The 20943-nt window shown below is 34.5% G+C and overlaps 1 protein-coding gene across 3 annotated transcripts in view; it reads right to left on the bottom strand.

The window, feature by feature from the left end:
• CADM2 (cell adhesion molecule 2) overlaps window positions 1-20943 on the bottom strand; it is a 684646-nt gene that overhangs the window by 229405 nt on the left and 434298 nt on the right. For 2 of the 3 annotated variants that reach the window (XM_042789099.1, XM_042789101.1), the window contains exon 2: window positions 11406-11432. The exons of the other annotated variant lie outside the window; for it this stretch is intronic. In XM_042789099.1, the coding sequence (XP_042645033.1) occupies window positions 11406-11432 (27 nt within the window). The remainder of the gene's footprint in view (window positions 1-11405; window positions 11433-20943) is intronic. 3 annotated transcript variants of the gene reach the window in all.

Here is a 20943-nt window from a genome sequence, read left to right as displayed (position 1 = left end):
CATAAAGAGAGGACTGGTACATCTCACAGAAAGTGCTGGACAACCTTTAGGGCTGTGGTAATAGAAATTTAAAAAGTCTTGTACTTGGGGATTAATAATTGAAACTTCAGCTATACAGTAGAATCTCATCATCTGAGAACAACTGAGCAGGAAGAAGACACATTTTCTAATTTATCACTGGATGACTGTGAAAGATCAATATGAAGAAGCTTCAAAAGAAAGCAGTTATAAGAAAAGCCAGTTGACGTATTTTTGGTAGATGTAGGAAGGCTTGATAGAAAAGATGGGGTGAACCCCAGGTAAAACACTGCAAATCATTCTGCTCACTTCATTCAACACCAGCCAATTCACACTGCGACACACTGGAAAAGTTTAACATAGCCCAGGCCATCCTGGAAAGAGAAAAGACTGAAAAGTATCCGGCTGCCTACCAAAATGAAGACTGAGAGAAGACATGATAGTTATCTCTGTATTAGTCACGAAGATAAAAAACGTGGAGGAAGAATATGATCAGTTTACAATTAAAGATAATCTTGACATGCGAATTACGTGAATGAGCAGCTTCCATAAATTAGAAGGGCGTGCCTGGCAATGCAAGGAAAGGGTTCACAGTTTCCCTAATCAGAACACTAGAAGAGGAGGAAAACAAACCAAAAACAAGCCGAAAAGAAATCAAAATGAAAACACCAACTAACCAACCAACAATCCCAGCTTTTCAGAAGAATGCTTTTATGGAGGAAGTAATGTGTGATGCCTATAAGCAGAGAGTGGACTTGATGACAAGAATATCTCATAGCTGTCCGTATTCCTGAATATCATGCACAATTTGCTTTTAAGAAGCAGCTAAGGGCTAGAATAATGTACATAAAAGTCAATCAAATTTACATCCTTTGGAAAACATGTAACATTCTTCAGGTAAGACTGACAAGTTTACAGCCAAAATCTCTGATACGACATCTTATTTTAAGGAATTGCCATGGGAAATAATGCTTTGCTCTTCACAAAAGCATTAAAGAAAGTAAAATTTATTTTTAAAAAGGTAAAGTTATTAAAATAGTTGTCAAATAACATAAATGACTGAATATATTTTGAAAGATATTTAGATCAAATGAAGATGGTATCTGAATATAGGAAAAGGAATAATAAAAGGTTAAGAAACTGCCTCTTGTGTTACTGGGACATACCAGAAGTGGGTGTGAGTGAGTAAGTGAGAGAGAGACTGTGAGTGTGTGTGTGTTTGCATGTACGTGGAAGTGAACATTGGCAGAGCACAAACAAGGAATTCTTAATTTCTCCTCCTGAGTTTCAAAACAGAGAAAGCCAAAGACCAGAGGAATTTTATTATGTCTGCTCTGGAGAAGCATTTCTTTTACTAGTCTGCCCCCCTGGGGAACATTTATTGTTGTAATGGGATGGACAGTCCATTAAGATAATCATTACAAAAATTAAATTCTGTAAGAGAAGCTCAACCATGGAAGGAAAGCCTATTCATCCCATTCATTCCTGTACATAACATTATCTCAAAAGAATGTGGAATTATTAGCTCATTAGTTTTATACACTTCTAAATTCCTAAAATGTAAATGGACATCAATGCAGGGATTGATATTCTCCTTTCATTTCTGATTTGCTTCTTGAGAAGCATTAGCTGACACACTTGGCATTTCCAGAAATCAGTGACAAATAAATACAATAAGTACTATTCCCCAAAACAAATGAAAACAAACACTTCTGAAGGAAACTAAGAAAAGAAACAAAAGGATCACAGATAACAGACATCTTGAATCTACTAAGTATGGAATGAAATGCAAAAATTTCTGCCCTGAGAAACTTATAGTTATGTACAATTGTTTTTAAATCCAACTACAATATAATCCTTTAAGCACTTCTGATGCACCACATGCAACATGTATTATTTATGTATATAGAAATAACAGTAATTATTAGAAAACTCACATGAAGAGAAAAGCCACCCTTATATGTGAAAAAGGGTTGCAGTACTCTCCACAACAGTTAACAACTGAAAAGCAAGCCTGTCGGGAGACTAGTTGGATGCATTGTATTGTGCACAGGTACTGATATAAATCAGGAATCTATAGTTTTTGCTTACAAAATCTAAACCAGTACAGTTAGGAAAGCCAGAATTTGGCAAACTGACAGTGACTTCTAATAGCAGCTGTAAGACACATGGGGACCTGAAAAGTCTAGATAGAACCTCTACTGTTGGCTGCTGCAAAGGCTCACTGTACTTGTAGACATCATGCAAGATTCCTTCACATTGTCCTCTTTCTAGTGTTTCCCTCCCTACTGACAGCTTCACTTAATTTTATGTTGAATGCCTTAATTCTCTTGCTCATTTCCCTTTGAAGGATTTTTGTCAAGTTACAGCATTTTAAAGATTTTTACCATATTTTATAAAACACATAATAAATGTAGAAGGTTGTCAGGTTGTAATCATGACTTTTAGTTTGTTATTAGCTCTTCAGGGAGCTAATAACAATGAAGAGAATGCTGATATAACAAATGAAAAATCCAGTATTTACAGTATTTTTTCTTAATTACTGAATATTTTCTCTGTTTTAGATATATTGTCATTATAAGTGTTCACCACAAAAATAATAATTCATTTATTTATTATCATTATAGCATTAAGCTTATGGACCTGCTTTCATAGAATCAGGCTCCTAAAAACAAAATCCTAAGATTTTCTCTTTCCTGAGGTACTGCTACTGACATATTTTCAGCTACAGCAATCTGTGAAGAGGAACACACTTGTTCATCTGTTTAGCTTTCTGAGAGCCAGCAACAGTTTCCAAAACATAAATAACATAGGCCTCTACTGAAATTTGCAGCTATTGGCAATAGGCCAAATAGAGTTCTGGTTCTTTAATTTGAGCTGAAAAGTTGCCTAAAGGCAATATTATGTTGCTAGCTAGTTTTTGTAAGAGATAAAATTCATTTTATCAGCTTAATGGAAAAGGAGTTGGGTATTCTGCAGTCAGGCGAGTAGTGAGTGAAGATGTTAATTCAGAATCAACAACCTAAGGTGCATGGTAACAGAACACTGCATGTTTCTCTCCTTCATTTCTAATGATCCACTGAATCTTGTGCTCAACAAACCCACATGAATAATCCCATAATTGTTTCAGATGAGACCAGATTTTTGAGGTAGTTGTGTATGAACAGCACATGAACAAAAATACCTACACAGTGCTCTGCTCAAGTGTTTCCCACTACCTTTCCCTTATATTCTGTCCATAATCTAATTAAAATGTGAGGAAGACCTTGAAGTTATTAGCCCTTGAATGAATCCCACAGTAATGCAGAGCCTAGTGCTTACTTACAAAGAACTTCTGGAGATCCTCTATAGAACAAGGGTAGCACACATGGAAAAGTCTTAACTTCCTTTCTTCTGTTCCTATGCCTGAACCAAGAAACTAAGCTGGTATTATTGTAAAGCACCAAATGTTAACAGCACTAGTGAATCCTCAGCCATTTAAACACCCTGATTTCACTGACCACTGTCCACTAAAGTAAAACAAATTATCTGAAGATCTGATCTCACACAGAGATTTAAGAAACAAATCTTGAGAACTGAGCTAATGTGGAGAATCAGTGCAAGTCCTCTGTTTTTTAAAAGATCATTTGAGAAAAAAAAAATCTTTACTTTTATTTAAAAGTACTCTCTCCACTTCCTTTGGTTATAATAGCACGCTGGAAGAAAGCCAAGCCTGAAAAAAAAGTTTATGCTTTAAGAAGCAACTATAACTATCAACAGAGAAGTAAAAATCAATGATCACGTTTTCTGTAACCCCTACACCAACTGTATATTTTCCCCAGTCTTTAGGTATTATTATCAAATTCCTTTCTCTATCACAAATTTTGTCTCAATAGAAGTTGAGGAATTTAGATATTTGGGACAACCTGCTTCAGAGCAACAGCTCCATCCAACTGCCAGATATTAGGAAATCATGCTCAGCAATCCACAGCACATACAAAATATGGTGAATACATCTTGGGTACTCACTACACCCTTTTGATTGTGCCTAAAATAAAAGTTCAGACTCTGGAGCAAAGCGTTTTGTCTGGCTGGAATATGAAAACTGACTTCACTGGGTGAGCACAGAGCAGTATGTGTCTGCATCTCATGTGTTAACAATACTTTCATATCCAAAATGCAACACACTGCCTATGAGAATTTTGTGAAGATAGCCATAAGGGCTCAATGCTCAATGCCACAACTAGATTTACAACAGTACAGCCATTCAGATAGCAAATAAAGCAACTAAATTTCCAGCAGAGTTCTATTCAAGTATGGCAAGCTCTCCTAATACACTGCTTTTGACAGTCTGGTCTCAAATACTTAACAATCAAACGAGGGCAGACAAATTGAAAAAAAGCAATCAGAATTTGTATTAACCATTGTGGAGGGAAGAGTTGCGTATCTGAAAGTTAGGGAATAAGAACTGACAAAAAGCTTTAGGTGATGATAACCGAGTGCAGCTTGAAAGGGAACATCCTTCCTCGAGTCCCTCTCTCATAACTGTGTTGCACTTCACAAGAATGAAAACAAACATTATCTTACTCCATACCAAATTCTTCTACACCTGTTATTAAACTATTTAGTCAATAAATGACTGACAAGTTGGCTCAGTGTAGATGTCTCTCAAATGAAAAGAGCATGTTAGCAGCAATAACCTGCCAATCTCTTTTCAGTGAGACTTTGTACTTTCCTTTGCAATTTCTATGTTGCTAGAGCTGCTTTATTCCATGGTGACCCAAAATTTTAATGAGCATGTTACCAGAACTATTAATGGTTGCTTTGTTTACATCTATTCTGGAAAACATACCAAAATAAAATAGATTAAGAGCAGTGAAGAGGACATACAGGCTTGTATAACTGCTTTTTCCAGTGCTGCTAACATAGGTCTCAATCTAGGAAAGGAAAATCTGATTGAGATTTTCTCAGTTTCCTTAGTATGTATCAGAACTTGGGACTCTGAATGGCAGAAGTATTTTGGCTGGAACTACAACGGTGAGCATTTGGACTGTGTATACACAACATCATGTGGAAATATCAGCTGTCTCAATATCTGAAAGATCTTACAGATGCTATTTCCCAAGTATAGTTTCAAAGGGTAAAGAACACTCAGCAACTTTGTTAAGAACTATTATGATCATTATGATTCCAGCTTTCTCCCTCCAAGGATTAGGTAGAGTTTGGAAGGAAAAAAAAATATAGCAACTTATTTCATTAATCTTCTAAAAAAACCCTCAGAACTCAAGCAACTGTTTTGTCTTCCAAATCTCTTTTGACAAAAGTCATATATATTATACTGAAGTAGAAATATATCTGATTTTTTGACAGTCTAATGTAATTATAACGTTTTATGCTATCCAGCAGAAAACTGAAACTGTGAAATTACCTATTAACTTGATCTAATGTGAACTTCTGCATTTAGCAGTATTTTAATAAAAAACAACAAAACCCAACAATTTTTTATATTTAGAGACTAAGCATTAAATTGAAAATTCCATATTTTTTTCAGCAAAGTAGAACAAGAACTGGATAAAAAAAGGAACAATTGCCTATCTAAATTAATTTCTCATATACCTGTTTCTGTATAAGTATCAACAGTAAAAAGCATGCAAGGAGCAGCAATATTTCATGTATACCTCTTAGTCCTGTTGCACTCTTAAAATGGTAATTTTCAAACCTTTTTTTTTTTTTTTTCTTTTTTTGTGCACTCTCTTCACAGACAAGTATCAAATTTTGTTCTTCATCACCACTTTCCTCCCCATCAGAACCACTGAATGTAAGAAAACTCTGGCTTTAAGTGCCATGAGAAATCACAGAGGAAAACCATGGCAGACCTAGGAATGAAATCCAGACCTTTCAAACTCACAGGTTTAGCCATTGGACATGATTTAATCAGCAGAGAAAAGCACTGAACCACATAGGTTATGTACTGGAAGCAGTGAATAAACTACAGGGCAGGGAATACTGAAGAGGTTCCATAAAGGAATGGTTATTAAGGCTTCATTAGCTTCGTTGTTCTGCCCCAAAAGTACAATTATTTAAAAATACCAAAGGTGTTTTTACTACTTTAAAGTGACATATATAAATTCTACTTTTAGAAGGTAAAACTCTATCTTGAATAAAAATATCAGGAGAAGATTTTACAAAAAAAAAACCAGATCCTTTATTTCAAGAGCATAAGAATACCCGAAAAATTTCAATCAGGCTTCATATCATGCAATGCTATTACAACAGCCTTTGCAAGTTTTTTGTAATGACCTTGTATTAAAGGTGGAATTTGACAGGTTTTCATTTCTACATGTCTCAGTGGTAAAACCTTGTAACCATAAATAAATGCTCTTTCAAACTACTGTGAGTTATGGAGTTTCTCTAGGCTCTATATTGGATTCACACATTCAACATCTATATGTTTCCACTAGTTTGTATTTTTTGCCATAATATTTCAGTGTGTCATTTCTATGCAGATGATACCCTGAGTTATCTATCCCTCAATGAAGAAAATTCTGCAACAGCAGAGCTAATGCCTGACTGATGTTAATAACTGAATAGCTCAGACCTTTGTGAAGATAATGCAAATAAGACAAATAGCAGTCTTCGTTCTGTACATTTATTTCAACCTGTTCCTAACATGGACAGCTGCTGTGTTACTTGCTTGATTTCAGAATAATTTTACTTTGAATGAGAAACACGCTTGGCTAATTACATGCACTGAAGAAAGGATTTAAACTGTAAGTCCTCCATACAGGGAATTCTGGTCAACACAATTTATTCTGGTTTGTCTGGTTTTCAGTCAAAACAATGGGATGAATTAAACCTATTATCTACTAAGTTGACAAATACTTATGTAGAGCAATGCAATAAACTTTATCACATGTTGTAAGAAGATCAAAGAGATGTCTAGGTAGAACATGACCACTGATGAAGATCTGGTGAAGTCTTGAGAAACAAATTGATGACTAGCTATAAGAGAACATGAGTCATTGCACAACTATCCAGGCAGTAACAAAGTATATTTGTACAATATTCTTCACACAATCCCTCCTGATTTAAACTTCAAATAAGATGATACCAATTTAATTGATATAATGAGAACAAACAAAATAAATCAAGTGAATAAAGTCCAGAGTGATCGTTGTCTCTTGGATAAGCTGCATTTAGACAGTGTATCAACTGCCATGATTATTTATATTAGAGATTGAGATGTATGCTTTAAGTAGTATTGTTAAAGCTAAATTTAATCTTATGTTTGTGAAGGGAAATAAGCCTCATCTTTTAAAAGCAAAGCAGAAGCAACATACCTCTGCATTTGTAGAAGAGAAGACTGAAAGAAAAAAGCGCTTTTCCATGGAACTCAGAAATAAAGATAATTTCTTTGGGACACCGATGCAATACAAGTCAAGAAAAAGACACATCTTGAAAATCTCCTGGATATCCAATGAGCTACAGAAAATATTACTGTTAGTATCAAATTTGTGAGGCAAGTGAAATAGAACTAAAGGCATTTACAGTATTTAAAAATGTAGTATTAAGTGAATAAAAAGTTTGAAGGTATCTCCCATCAATAGGACACCCCCTAGAAACTACAGAAGTACAGTTTTTATAGTTTTGGAGAGAGAACGTTGCACTGTATATATATAGACTGAATGGATAGTACAGTAGTACTTCATTATGAGACGCAGTGGGACTATGATATGAAAGTTATTTCTTCCTGAAAAAAAATAAAACTTCCTACATAGCTAAAATGGGGGGGGGGGGGGGGGGGGGAAAGCATGGCTGAAATAGTTACCAATCCATCATGTTTTTACATAGATTGGATAGTATGAATCCTGCAATGTTAAGGCAGTTATATCTTCCACTATACAAAAAGTCCCTTCTTGAGACTTGGGACTCTTGTTGGGAATTTCATCATTTCCAATCAGTGACCCTCGGGAGTCTTAGGAGCAGGAAGGAATGTTGTACTTCTCTACAGGAAAATGGTAAGAGGCCTTTCTGGAGGACTTGCTTTCTCTTCCTTCAACAGCAGTTGGTCTTTATAATCTCCTCTTTTTTTTTATAGGAAGTTGTCATATTCATCCACACCATTCCCAATACCAAAAAACCTATCAGAAATTCCAATTTAAATTTTGAAGGTTTATAAAGTCAAGTGTCTAACTGCATAAGGTTAGTGGGACAGCTCTGGAAATAACTTTAATAGCAGCTCACAGGGAGTGTATCAGAGAAGTGAAAATGTGGGAGCTCAGAACTCAATTCTTCAACTAATTACATCTGAATGAAGACACTTGGCCTCTCTCTTTCACCTGCTGACTGAAAATTGACACGTCATTAGCAGCTCTGATAAGACCACTGAGACTGGAAATCATTGTTAACTGCTGCTAGAAGATATCTGGAACAATATTGTCACCAAAAAGTCACAACAGCCCTTCTCTTAAGAGGTCAAGAGGTCTTCAAACTGGTGCTTTTATAGAGGAAATGCTCATTTATAAAGCTCAAGTTGAACAAATGTCATCTGGTGCATTAAGGAACAGTCCTTAAAATATTAATGCACTGAAACAACTCTAGTCAGATATTCTGTGATTTTCAGGTGGCATCTTTGGTTTCGACTTCATCAAATTCAGTTCTATCAATGACCATTTTGCTGTTTAATTTTATCTCTTACTCTTTCAAATCCTTCTGAACTAGACTTCTTGGAAATGTCACAGGTATTATGTCCAGAACATGAGTGTCCTATAGCAGCAAGATAGTCCAAAACAAGATCCTTCCTTCTATGCAAAATCCAAGTATTTACCCTTTCTGCAGACCACTAAACATTTTCATGCAGTTTCTTCTAGGTAACAGAAAGTATAAAAAAGAAATAAGAAAACCATAGTAAAATAAAGCAATGATAGTGCAAATCTAAACTGGAGCTGTGGAATCTCTGACCCTTGAGATACTTCAATTTGATAGGAAGGCTCTGAGCAACCAGATCTAAGTGGGGCTTACTTACATAGTGGCTAGATCCAGATCACCCGCAGACCAGACGACCTTCCAACATAAACTGATTCTAAGTGCCACAAAATAAGGGTAAACTAGAGAGTTCAACAGCTGTTTTACACCTCTTAATAAAAAGAGCCTTCAACAAAGTATGAGAAAATACTTGAGGAAAGAGCACTGATTGCAGTGTTTGAGAACAAGGGTTCTAATGGTCTGCTTATAGTCAATACCACAAGGAGGTGGAGGAAAGCTGGAGACCTGCAGGAGTTTTTTCATGCTAACAAAGTGTAAACAAAATTTCAAGAGAGGTGGTCCCATAGACTATCACCTACTAATGTGCTCTGGAACCCTCACATCTCAGGGAAGGCATGAGCATCAACTTCACCTTGCTGAAAATGGCAGCACAAATTTCCTTCCAGAAAGAAAAGATGAAGATCAATAAGCAGGAGCATACACATAAGAGTGTTGGATTTCAGAGATAAATGCTAAAAAAGAAACTCCTCCTTCAGCAAAGCATTACCTCAGTTGTGAGTTGCTGTTCCCAATGCTGTATTAGACAACTGCTTGCCAGTTAAACATTATACTTCAAAAGGTGGAACAGATCCTTCTTTACCACTTAGACAGAGCAATGTGAAAAGCAGTAAGATGTCAACTATTTTATGTCTTCCACCACAGGAGATTACAAGATGGGTTCTATGCTTTCGGTAAAAGACAACTATTGCAGGCCTGAATTCCTTGTGGATACTGGGTATCTTCATCACAGGGTTGTTTAGCACCAAAGGAAAAGCTGATGACTTGTTGAAAGCACTGTGCAACTGAGTAAGAGACCTCCAAAGATAATGCATAGCTACAGGTTATGAGATTTTCTCTTATCACAGTGTCAAACCCCATTTACTATATATAGTTTCAGCTGTTTATTCAATATGCATGTGCACTTCTGAAATAAGGGTGTGTTAATGTTCACAGATGAATGGGGCCCATGAGTAATTCGGACTCACTTTATAATTCCTGTGCCTCCAGGGCAGTTTCTGTTTGAATGGCAATATATGGGTACATGAAATAATAGCTGAATAGTGATGAGATCATGCCTATTTTTGCTGAAAGTTTGCTTCCATGGATATGTTTTGGTTTTGCTTGTTTTTTCATTGATGATGAAGGTCTTAAACTGTTGACCATTTTTACACAGCATCAGCCAAGTACATGACAATACAGAAAAGAGTAAATCAAACTTCATAGCATGCATAGACAAGTATGTGAATTTGACTTTATCTACTCCCTTCAATCATGACATTCAATGCATGCAAATTTTCTGGAAAAAGATTTTACAAAAAGCCATGCAAGGGTTTAAAATAACTTATCTGTATTTTAATTATTGATTTAATTATTCTAATACGTAAACACAATCAGTTGGCTGTGTCTTCTTTGGTTATTATTATTGTTCTACATCTTCAAGACGGACAATGTATATAATTGAACTTAAACACCACGAAGTTCTTAACTTCCAAACTACATGTAAATAAGCATAAATATTTGCCTTAAAATCTGATGTCTAATTATCAGACAACTCAGTTTTATCTACCAGAAATATTAGATAAATTTTAGTAAAGCATATCTTTTCAGGATTTTCTATGAAAATATATGTTCAGATATACACACACACATACATATGTATATATACACATGTATGTATACATTTATATGCAAGTAAAACTACAACCCTTCAGATTACATTTACTACATCGCTGCTTCATTGAAATTCAGGAAATGGTTTAAGGCACAACTGACCTTACATGATTAGTTCTGAAAGGTTTACTTCTTTGTCACACTGATTTGTGACAATCACCTTGCTGCTCTAAAGTCATAAATCTCTGCAGAGATTATAGTTTGCCTCTCTATATATTGGCATACTATCAGAAACAGTGATGATCGTTTTATACTAGTGTGAAAAGATAGGGAATGTTTAGGAGACACTTATGTTCATTGTTCGCTGTTCAGATATTTATGACTATGTTTAGAGATAAAAAATATAAATTACATTTACATATTTATGAGCATTTTTATATAACATCTTCATTTTGATTAAAATGCCATCAATATCCTTACATTACTATAACACATGTCAGAAATCTAACTACAATGCACTTGGTTTTATCTTTTTCCTAAAAACTTCCTAAATAAAAACAATTAACAAAGTACAGCATGAGTAGTAATGATTGATAAACATTGAAAATAGTCTGCACCTAGAGGCAATTACAAAATTGTAAAAAACTAATCTGTTATACTGTAAGATCTGAAAATATCTTTCTCGGTTTTGAAAAGCAGAAAAAATCTTATGAGAAAATATGTGGGCTGCAGAACCATGCAATGCAAATTGAAGAGTGCAGGCAGAAACTCACCTCTAGCTTTGTTCTTTGTAGCAGCCACTGGAAGCAAGGAAAAGATTGCACAAGAAGAAGAGAACAAAGATAGATTAGACAGACGTTTGAGCAAGTAAGAATACAGAGAAACTTTATCACTATCGATTCAAAGCTAACAAACACTGTTTCTAGGATTATTTGACCTATTTATTTGAGACACTGCAGTACTGTGAGATAGTTCAGATCTATGATTCTGTCAGAAAACCTGTGTTGAGAATTTAGAAAATATATCACAAAACACACTCAAAAAGCATGGCAAGGAGTGCAGAAAAATCATGGACCATTAATCACAAGTAGGTGAGAGTGTATGTACAGACATTTGTGAATTCTAAAACTTACAGCACAATTTCCCTTGCCAAAAGTACATTCTAATGTACCTAAATTTTACTTCATTCCTTTACTCCTATTTATTAAAACATCATTCTTCTGTGAAACTGATTCAAACAAACATCAGTTAAACTGCAGGTACTCTATTTATAATGGATTATTTATAATCTATGTTATATGAATATTGGTTTTCTTCATTGAAGCCTATATCTTCAAAGTGTTCTTCACCCTAACAGAGCACACAAAGCAAAAAGAGCAGACAATATTTTAACAGTGATCAGTGTTCAAACTCAGAAAAAGATGCAGACAAGGAGCAGACACTACAGCCTTCCTTATGTCTCCTGAAGCAAGACTGCTTCACAGTACTAGTTCTAAAGGCACAACAGCATGGCAAAAATGATAGGGGCTTAAAATGTTCTGCTAACATCTGCCCTGACACCAAAACCAACAGAATCATTATTTCCTGTTTTCTGAGGTTCACGGACAACGTTGCTGATACACAATATTAATCAGAACCCAAAGTGAAAATGGAATCACTCCATTAGCTGTAAATTACACAAAATATATTATTCACAATCTTTAAACTCTCAAATGCACTCTGAAAAGACATCTTAATGAAAAAAAGGTACCTTGGAAAAAAAAAAAAATTCATCTTCTGCTGGTCCTTCTTGTAAAGCAGAACTACAGTAACAATTCAAAGTCAGCTACACTTGTGACCAAAAGACTGGAAAAAAAAAGAAATACCAAATCCCCTTTTTGCTCTCTTTGTTCCTCTTGTTCACATCTAGAGGTTTTAAGCTGTTGTGGGTTTTTTGTTTGTTTGTTTTCATTTTTCCATCTAGTCTCGTGTCTCACCAACCAGTTCTTACTAAGACAAGTAAGGAGAGCATGGCAGTGAAGGTCAAGTTGCCATATATTAAGAAAATGTTGAAAAAAAAAATAAGCTTTTAACTTTATGAATGCATCCAAAAATGTAAATTCTCTAGCTTTACTTTTTTTTTTTTTTTAAAGTTCTTCACTGATCCCTCCTCTACTTCTAGATGCACCATTCTACATTGCCGTCATTCTCCTGGCAATGAAAACAAAATTAAAAAAAGCAGTCCCATGTCTGAAATCAGCGTTACTCTACAGAAGAGCTCTGCTTTGGGGAGGTACAACAAATACAGATGCTTCTGTAGATCTCTTTCCATAAGGCTGTTTAACAAGACATATTAACCTGCAAAACAGCCAGTAAATCTTATATGCACTAAAAATTGCTTGCCTAGTAAACAAAATTAATGGTGCCACTCTAATTTTATAATAAGTGAACAGTTTCTCCTCCATGCAAATAGAAGTCGATAACGAATGCATTGAGTTCATCAACCTGCTAATTTTCTTATGCTTCTCCTACTTTCTCAGACCTGAGAAGTACATCTACATGAACACATTATCAATAATTATTTAAACTTAAAGGTCTGGAGGAAACATGTTGCCCCCAGTAATTTAAAAGCAACAGGAGACTTTATACTTAAAATAATCATTCTGAATAAGAAGACGTATATATACACAATATGTATGTGAAAAATTATCTATCTACTTTAGTTATTCAGAATAAGCATATATACACCCATACATGCTTATGTAAATTATATATAATCTGTGTGTATAGGTAAATATATACATGTATATTAATCTACGTGTATGGTTTCATATATACATGTATAGTAAAAGAATCTAACCATTCTATGACTATACAGCTTTATTTTGAAGCATAAGCACTAGATAGAGAATTATTACCTCTCATGTATCAGTAAATATAGAAAAGATATAAATGAGGTTGTACATTATAATTGGAAGTAGGACAGGTTACTAAGCTTGTTAGACCAATTATAACTCTCTGCAAATCCACTAATAGAGGACTAGATGACAGTAACCTTCTTAAAAATGTCATGTTCAATACTTGTAAGTTTTTCCATTGACAGCATGGTCCAATTACAAGTCAATTCGTAAAGTTCAAACTGCACAACAGCCAAATTAGCTGAAAATGGTCTTTCAAAATATAATTCTGCCTACTGAAGGAAACTAGCTGAAGCTGTTTCCATCAATGACCTATCTTTTTGATACCTAGCATGAGGGAAAATTCCCTTTCATTGTTAACATTAAGGTCATATTTCTTTTTCCAAAGGTGAAAGAATTTTTCTCTCTTCCCTCTTTGCTCTCCTTGTCATTCTGGGGAAAGAGAAGACAATTTTCAACCTATATCCAATACATTGGAAAATTTTTATCCACCTGTTATTAATTAACATGAAAAGTCATAGGAGCAGGCAAGCATAGATAAATGTCTCAAATGATCATCAAGACTGAAATTTAGCAGAGGGAGGCTGATCCCTTGGCTAGAGCACCAGATAAGGGATAACTGAAGTTAGTGACAAAAGACCTGTGGGTTTTAACAAACAGTATTACAGTCAAAGGATTTACATTTGCTTTAAGTTTTCAGCAAGTCAGTTGATTTCTATGCATTTCACATAACACATTCTTTTTCCCCACCTAGACTTCCTTGCTTGCTGACTAAAGAAACAAGTTCTTCAAGACAAGTTTCGCACTTCTTAAAGTAGTATACTTGTACAACACTGATTTGAAACTTCTGTAATACATTTAAAATGGATTAAGACTGGCCAGTAGTAATTTCTGGTTACAGCATAAACTGATAACTGGAATTTACTGTATTTGGCTGGCACTTACTTTGTTTAGCTAAATTAACAAGCCAATCAGGAAATGGATAAAAAGAAAAGGCAATGACTTCTGGTATTCCCAATGTTCAGGGATTTCTTTAAATACCAGAACACATTTACAGGGGCATTTTTCTTTAGTTACTCTGCCTTGTCTTAGGAAATCGATTTTGGCTAGGGAAGCGTACTACAGAAAAGTATGAACAGTGACCTTTGTTGGAATTTAAGGAAGGTTTTAAAGACCAGAGAAGACAGACAGACAATGAGGGAAGGAAGAACATATTCTCAAAAGTCAGGCTGAAAGGCATGACAGAGCTACTAGATTTCTAGTTAAGACTGAGAAAGAAAAATAATAATCTCTTCTATCAAAACTTAGCTATACCAAGATTAAACAATATTTTATTTTCTGAAGATTCTTAAGTCACAGCATATGCCAAACAAAGCAAGTTGGCTACTAGGGAAAGGTCCAGGAGTGGGGGGATCACAGAGCAGCAAGCATTCAGAGTCAGAGATCTCAGGGGAGTCCACTCTGAGGGACCTGGAAAGGGGAGAAAAATTGCTCCAGGTCTTGAATCATGGCAGTTAATTTTCACAGGACTGAGATTATTAGGGCATTTTTAAATCAGAAAAGCATTTCTGCTGTAGCTGTACTGCTGAAACAATATTTTTAAAAATCATTGCCTCAATGTAAAAAGCTGGATTCAAATTTCAAAAACCCTAATATACCCTTGCTCTCACATATCAATAATATATTGTACTTTATTGTTCTGTGATATATCTTTCTGACTTCTTGCTTTTTGTATGCCAACAATTGTTAAATTACATTCTTTGATAAATGGTGGCTACAAGTTGTTCAATATTTTCTCCACACTCAGCTGTCTCTACACTGTTCAATTTTGTGGACATTTTTAGACAGATCTGATATAGCATTTATTTTATTTTTCTCTTATATATGATTTATTATTCGATTTGGGGTTTTGTCTTTTGTCTTTGGAAAAAAACATGTCCTTCCAGTTACTTCAATAGCTCAATAAAAATAAAAAAGGGAAAAAGTATTTCCTCCAGATGTCCAACTTACCTAACCTTTTATTTGAGAAAATAAGGAGAAAGAAAATACAAAAAGTGAAAGTTATGAGGTCAGTGTCTTGTTCTCATTTTACCTATTACATGTGCTAAGAATGCAGCTAGAGTATAATATCTACATGTTATAACAACTAAACAGGTCTTTTCAAGAAAAAAGTCACACTCAAAGCCCATAGCATTGATTTTCTCCTGAATACAGTAACCTACAGTTCCAGCAATTCTGGAGGTCCTCTCATCTTCAATAAAAAAATTAAGACATCAACAGTCTTTAGGATGGACATATTTATTCATCTATATTTTTACTCGAGTCTTAAAGCCTTTTGCAATCACAGAATACTAAAAATTACCAAAGAAGCATACATTAAAAAAAAAATCAACAACAAACACAAACCAACCCCATCTCCCCAACATATAATGCAGACTTACAATTTTCAAAAGAAAAGTAGTTATTTTTACGCTACCTAAATTTAGAATTTTCTTTTTAATTTTATGATGATAATGACAACAACTGCATTTTTTTCCCTCAAATAAACTGATGGATTATCACTGGCCATTTAGGACACCTAAATGCCAGCTCTGATTCTCTGACTGGAAAAGCTGATCTGTGTGACAGAAGGTTTAGCAGGATCATTTTCTCCAGAGAATAATGCAAATTACTAGGCTCTCACAGACTAAGAGATCCAAAGCAAAGATACCAGTATGTGCTGTAATGCAGGATGCTTCACCGCCTACTTTTTAACAACAGCATTTTCCAAAAGCCACTGAAGGAAAAAGAAACCAGTATCCTCACCTGAAATTCTTAGTGGGATTTTGAGTCTCCTGCACTCAGGAAGATATTCCTGCCTAGTCTTGAAGACTGGCCAACAGATGACAGAGAAACATGAGACCTTGGGAGTTCTTTTAGATTAAGATATAGTTAAAAAAACCTAGATACATCCTCATGGCTAAATTTGTTTACTTCTGAGTTTTGACCTCTCGTTTGATTCCCTCTATTGATATGTCTTTGCATTTTATAATGAATATTCTTTTTTATAGGTAAGTTTTACACACACTTCTCATGGAGATTTCTAAAATATCAGTGACATTTGAAGATATAATCAGAATGCATATATTCCTAGGTAAGTCTTTATCTCTTTATTTGTATAATTGTTAAAGATCTGTGCAGCCATGTATATTTAATTATATGGAATTCAAACATGCAACCTCCTATTATTTATTCTATCTGCATCATTCTATCCACAACACAAGTTCCTAAGATGATATCTGGTAATTTCCCTCAGAAAGAGATGCATTTTGCCTACTGAACTCACTGATCAATCTCTGAAAAAACAAGAAGTTTTTTGCTTATGATAATTTAATATATATTTTTTTTCCCTTAGGGTTTAAGAGAAAAACTACAAATGAAATGGGTATGCAAAAAAAGTATGTGATTTTCCAATGACAAAAAATTGATTTAATTTTTCTTATCAGAAATATAAAATTATATGTGTATAAAATTGAATACATATAAAATATATGCAATATACTAGGGATTATGCATCTATACAGTGATTTTTAATCATTTTTTCATCTTAGAATATCAAATATATTCTTGAAGATATAATTGAAAAGGGGACAAAAATGCAAACTTGTAAGGATTATGAAGAGGTCAGCCACTGCATCCTCAGGGTTTGAGGCAGCATGGACTTCTAAGAGATTGCCTAAAATACTGTTAAAACTTTTGGTGACAGGGACTCCAAAAACTCTCCAGGTAATCTGTTTTAGTTCACAGTTGTCCTCTAAATGGCAAATTGTTTTCCTGACATATAACCTAACCATCATATGTAGGAGACTAGTCCAATTATTTAACCCTTCTCATACCTTCCATGAATATAAAAAACAACAGAATTTATACTTCTTCAATATAATCCTCTGCAAATTTAAAGATGACTTACTTCTCTTCTGTGCCTAAACAATCACATTCTTCCACTTTCTTAATATATCTTTACCATCTTCCTCTTTGTCATATTTCCTTTTTCTTTTTTCCTGGATTTTCAACAATTTATTTATACTGATCTAAAATCAGGCAAGACATCCAGCTGAAGTGACACTAGTGCAAAGAGGAATAATTATTTACAATGCCTTCCACCTATCCTTTTGGCTGTGCAGTCCAAAATAGCATTTTGGCTCTAACAGAAGAATACCACATTGTGTTCAAGTCCACAATGATCCCTCGGTCCTCCACTCCACATTGGTGTACAACTACCTATTGACCATACGCTTTAACATATTTATTTTATCCTTTCTGAGTACAGGACTTCACCCTTGTCTTTAGAAGATTCTGTGGCTTTGAAGTTACTTCCCCAATTTATTAAGGTCATCTTCAATACTAACACAGACCTCCAATTTCATTAATAAATACTTGACTGTTGATCTATGAAGTACAAACCTATCTTAAAGCTACATACTGTACCACATTATTTTTGTATTTCTGCTACTCTATTGAAGAATATAGTAATTGACAGCAGCAGCAGATGTTCCAATCCAAGATTAACAAGGTCATAAAAGACTTCAGTTGTGTTCAGTGTGTCTACATTCAGCCCGTAATTAGCAAAAAAAAAACCAAAACACAAAACATAAATAAACAACTTGTTAAGCAAAACAAATCTAATCAATTTTACCCAATGTCCTTCCTATGCACACACACACTATAAAACCTGTAGGCAAGCCAGACATAAAGTACATAAGCTAATGTGCAGACCCAAATGACAAAACACTATCTGTGTACAGCATCCAGCAAACCTATGAGCTGACCATACATTATAGGCAATAATAGTCAACTGTTCTGTTACTAAATGACAAACAGAAAATCCAAACAGCGTCTGCTGTATGTTTACTGTGCTCTGAGAAGAAAAGAAAGCAAGGTTTAGAGGAGTTCTTTTAAAACAGACTTTTCTGCATAGGATGCATTAACTCTAGAAACTCTGTTACATTATATTTTACTTGGTGAAACTTTGAAAGGCGATGTGATGAAGGAGCACATGCTCCAGAGTTTTGGTTTTCCCCTACCCTACCACACTAGCATTCAATGCCCAGTAATGACAGGATATTGTTCAGTGTTCAGAATCTTTCCAACCTAATAGAATATAGATTTGTAAAATAGTAATTGCTGAATCCAAATAATGAGAAGTAATTAATATACTGTAATGGAAAAGCTAAAATGACTGTAAGCATCTTTTGAACTTTCTAATATGCTGCTAAACATTTTAAATATTTTAAAACTGCGACTAGATTATTACATGCAATGACTTTTATTATGCAATACTAATCACAAAATATTGAAAACTATAAATATAGTAATTTTTTTCTTGATACTCATTTCAACTGGCATGGTGGTGATCAGCAGAAACATTTTACAATCTAAACATCACTAGAGTTCAAGATTCCAGCTGTAGCTGACTCACTTTAGCAGCTGGAAACACATAACAGTACATTACTGTATAGTGAAACTAGAAAATAAGTATAATCATGTCCTAAAGGCTCCTCTTACAAGCATCCAGATAACATGATTTGCCTGTCCCAAAATTCCAATTTTATGCATGCTATAATAGAGCTGGACATGTAACTTCTACAAGAAATGCAAGTTGCAAGTAAGCAATTTCAATATAAGCAGGGTTTCCATAAAACATCACACAAATTTCACCTGCAAATAAGTAATATAGTTTGTGAACAAGAGCAAATACATTTTTTATATTACATTTTATCAAGGTAACACAATGTTTTAAGAAGTGTGTACAAGAACAACTCTGGAGAAGTGGAATGAAGAACTTCACAAGGCTCTAGGTGTGGTTATGTCAAGCAGAAATACAAGTACTCAGTTCTGCTCTCAGATCTCTTTTACAGTTATTTCAAAACTTAAACTAAATATTTGAAAAGCTTTGATATTCATTCAGCAGCTCAGAAAAACTATCAAAATTTTACATCATGCAAAACGTGTACACACACATACTTGCCCAGCTTCTGTGTTTATGTCGTCTCCAGAAAGAGTAGAAAGGAAAAGATCCTACTTGGATACACGTAGCAAACTACTAAGGCCCACATGTGCTGTCATCATGTAACTGTGATCTGGCATAAGCAGCTGTAAGCAGTGAGCTTAAGTTGCTTCTCATATCTTCAGATCAACGTGTGCAAAAAACCTCAAACTCTGCATTGTCCATTTTGCTCAACCCAAGAGCAACCTGTGACATGTCTTGCAAGGTTTTTGGTGGATTATTTTTAAATATATAAGCTATCCTACATTATTACAAATAGACATTTTCTGAGTCTACTGTGCTTATTTTCCATTCACAGTCCTCAGCTCTGATAACTCATAAAACTTTAAAAGTTCTATTTGAAAATAAGCCCTTATTTTCAAATTAATGAATTTCCTTATAACTAGCATGAAATCAGAAACATTATAATCAAGAGCAAGGAGCTAGCTAGGCAGATAAACAGCTAGGGTTCTCCTTACGTTATCTCTACATACATCTAATTCATCTATTGTAAATCCTAATAAGGTTTTGAGGAGGCAACTGGCTTTTATCACAGCATTACTTACCCTAGTTTGTTTTATTTTTCTTTTTTTTTTTTTTTATCACAGCCCATGGGATCTATGTATTAAAAGTGTTACATCGCATCCATACTATATCATCTGTATGAAATGATTTCTTAATAAGGTTAAAGTATATATTAAGGGCCACTGGGACAACAGAAGCATGTGAAAACAAGTTCATATCTTAAAGAATAGAGAATTAAAACCTTGAACAGAAAAATAAGATCGTTTTTTTTAATTCCCTGCATGTTATCAATTTAGGCTTTTCCAGACATTAGAAGACAAACTTGTGTAACCGACAAGACGGATGAAAAAAATAATGTAATAAATTAAGTGGAGAGCTCAAGTGATAGGATTTTCATAAGTTTAAATGGATGTCTAAACTGTTCTTCAGTTGTAAAATGGGAATTTCAGATGCGATTTTTCAGTGACGATTTTATTCAGCCATTAAAAATTCTACACAGAATTTTCTTCAAGACCACTTGCAATCACTGCAGTTGTCATGTCAAGAAATACATTGGAAAGCTTTACTCCTTGTCTTGACCTGATACATTATAGCCTTTCCCCTTGCCACCTTCTAGTGAGTATGTTTCAATATTATAGAACAAAATGATTCCTTTGGAACTAGTGAGGCTTATGGAATAATTTAGAGACATTAAAATACCTTCACAACCGAGGGACTACAGATGTAATATTCCTGAAAATAGCTATTTCTATGTGATGATAAGTATTTGGTGAAATTTATTTAAACTAAATATTAGATCATATTGTTATTAAAAATCTACATTCTTTTCTGAAGAGTAATGAAATATTTTTTCTCAGCAATTAT

The sequence above is a fragment of the Tyto alba genome, unplaced genomic scaffold (assembly GCF_018691265.1).
Source record: "Tyto alba isolate M040663 unplaced genomic scaffold, T.alba_DEE_v4.0 Super-Scaffold_14, whole genome shotgun sequence".
Classification (NCBI taxonomy): Eukaryota; Metazoa; Chordata; class Aves; order Strigiformes; family Tytonidae; genus Tyto; species Tyto alba.
Note: the sequence above shows the minus strand (reverse complement) of the source record. Positions and strands in the feature narration are given on the sequence as shown.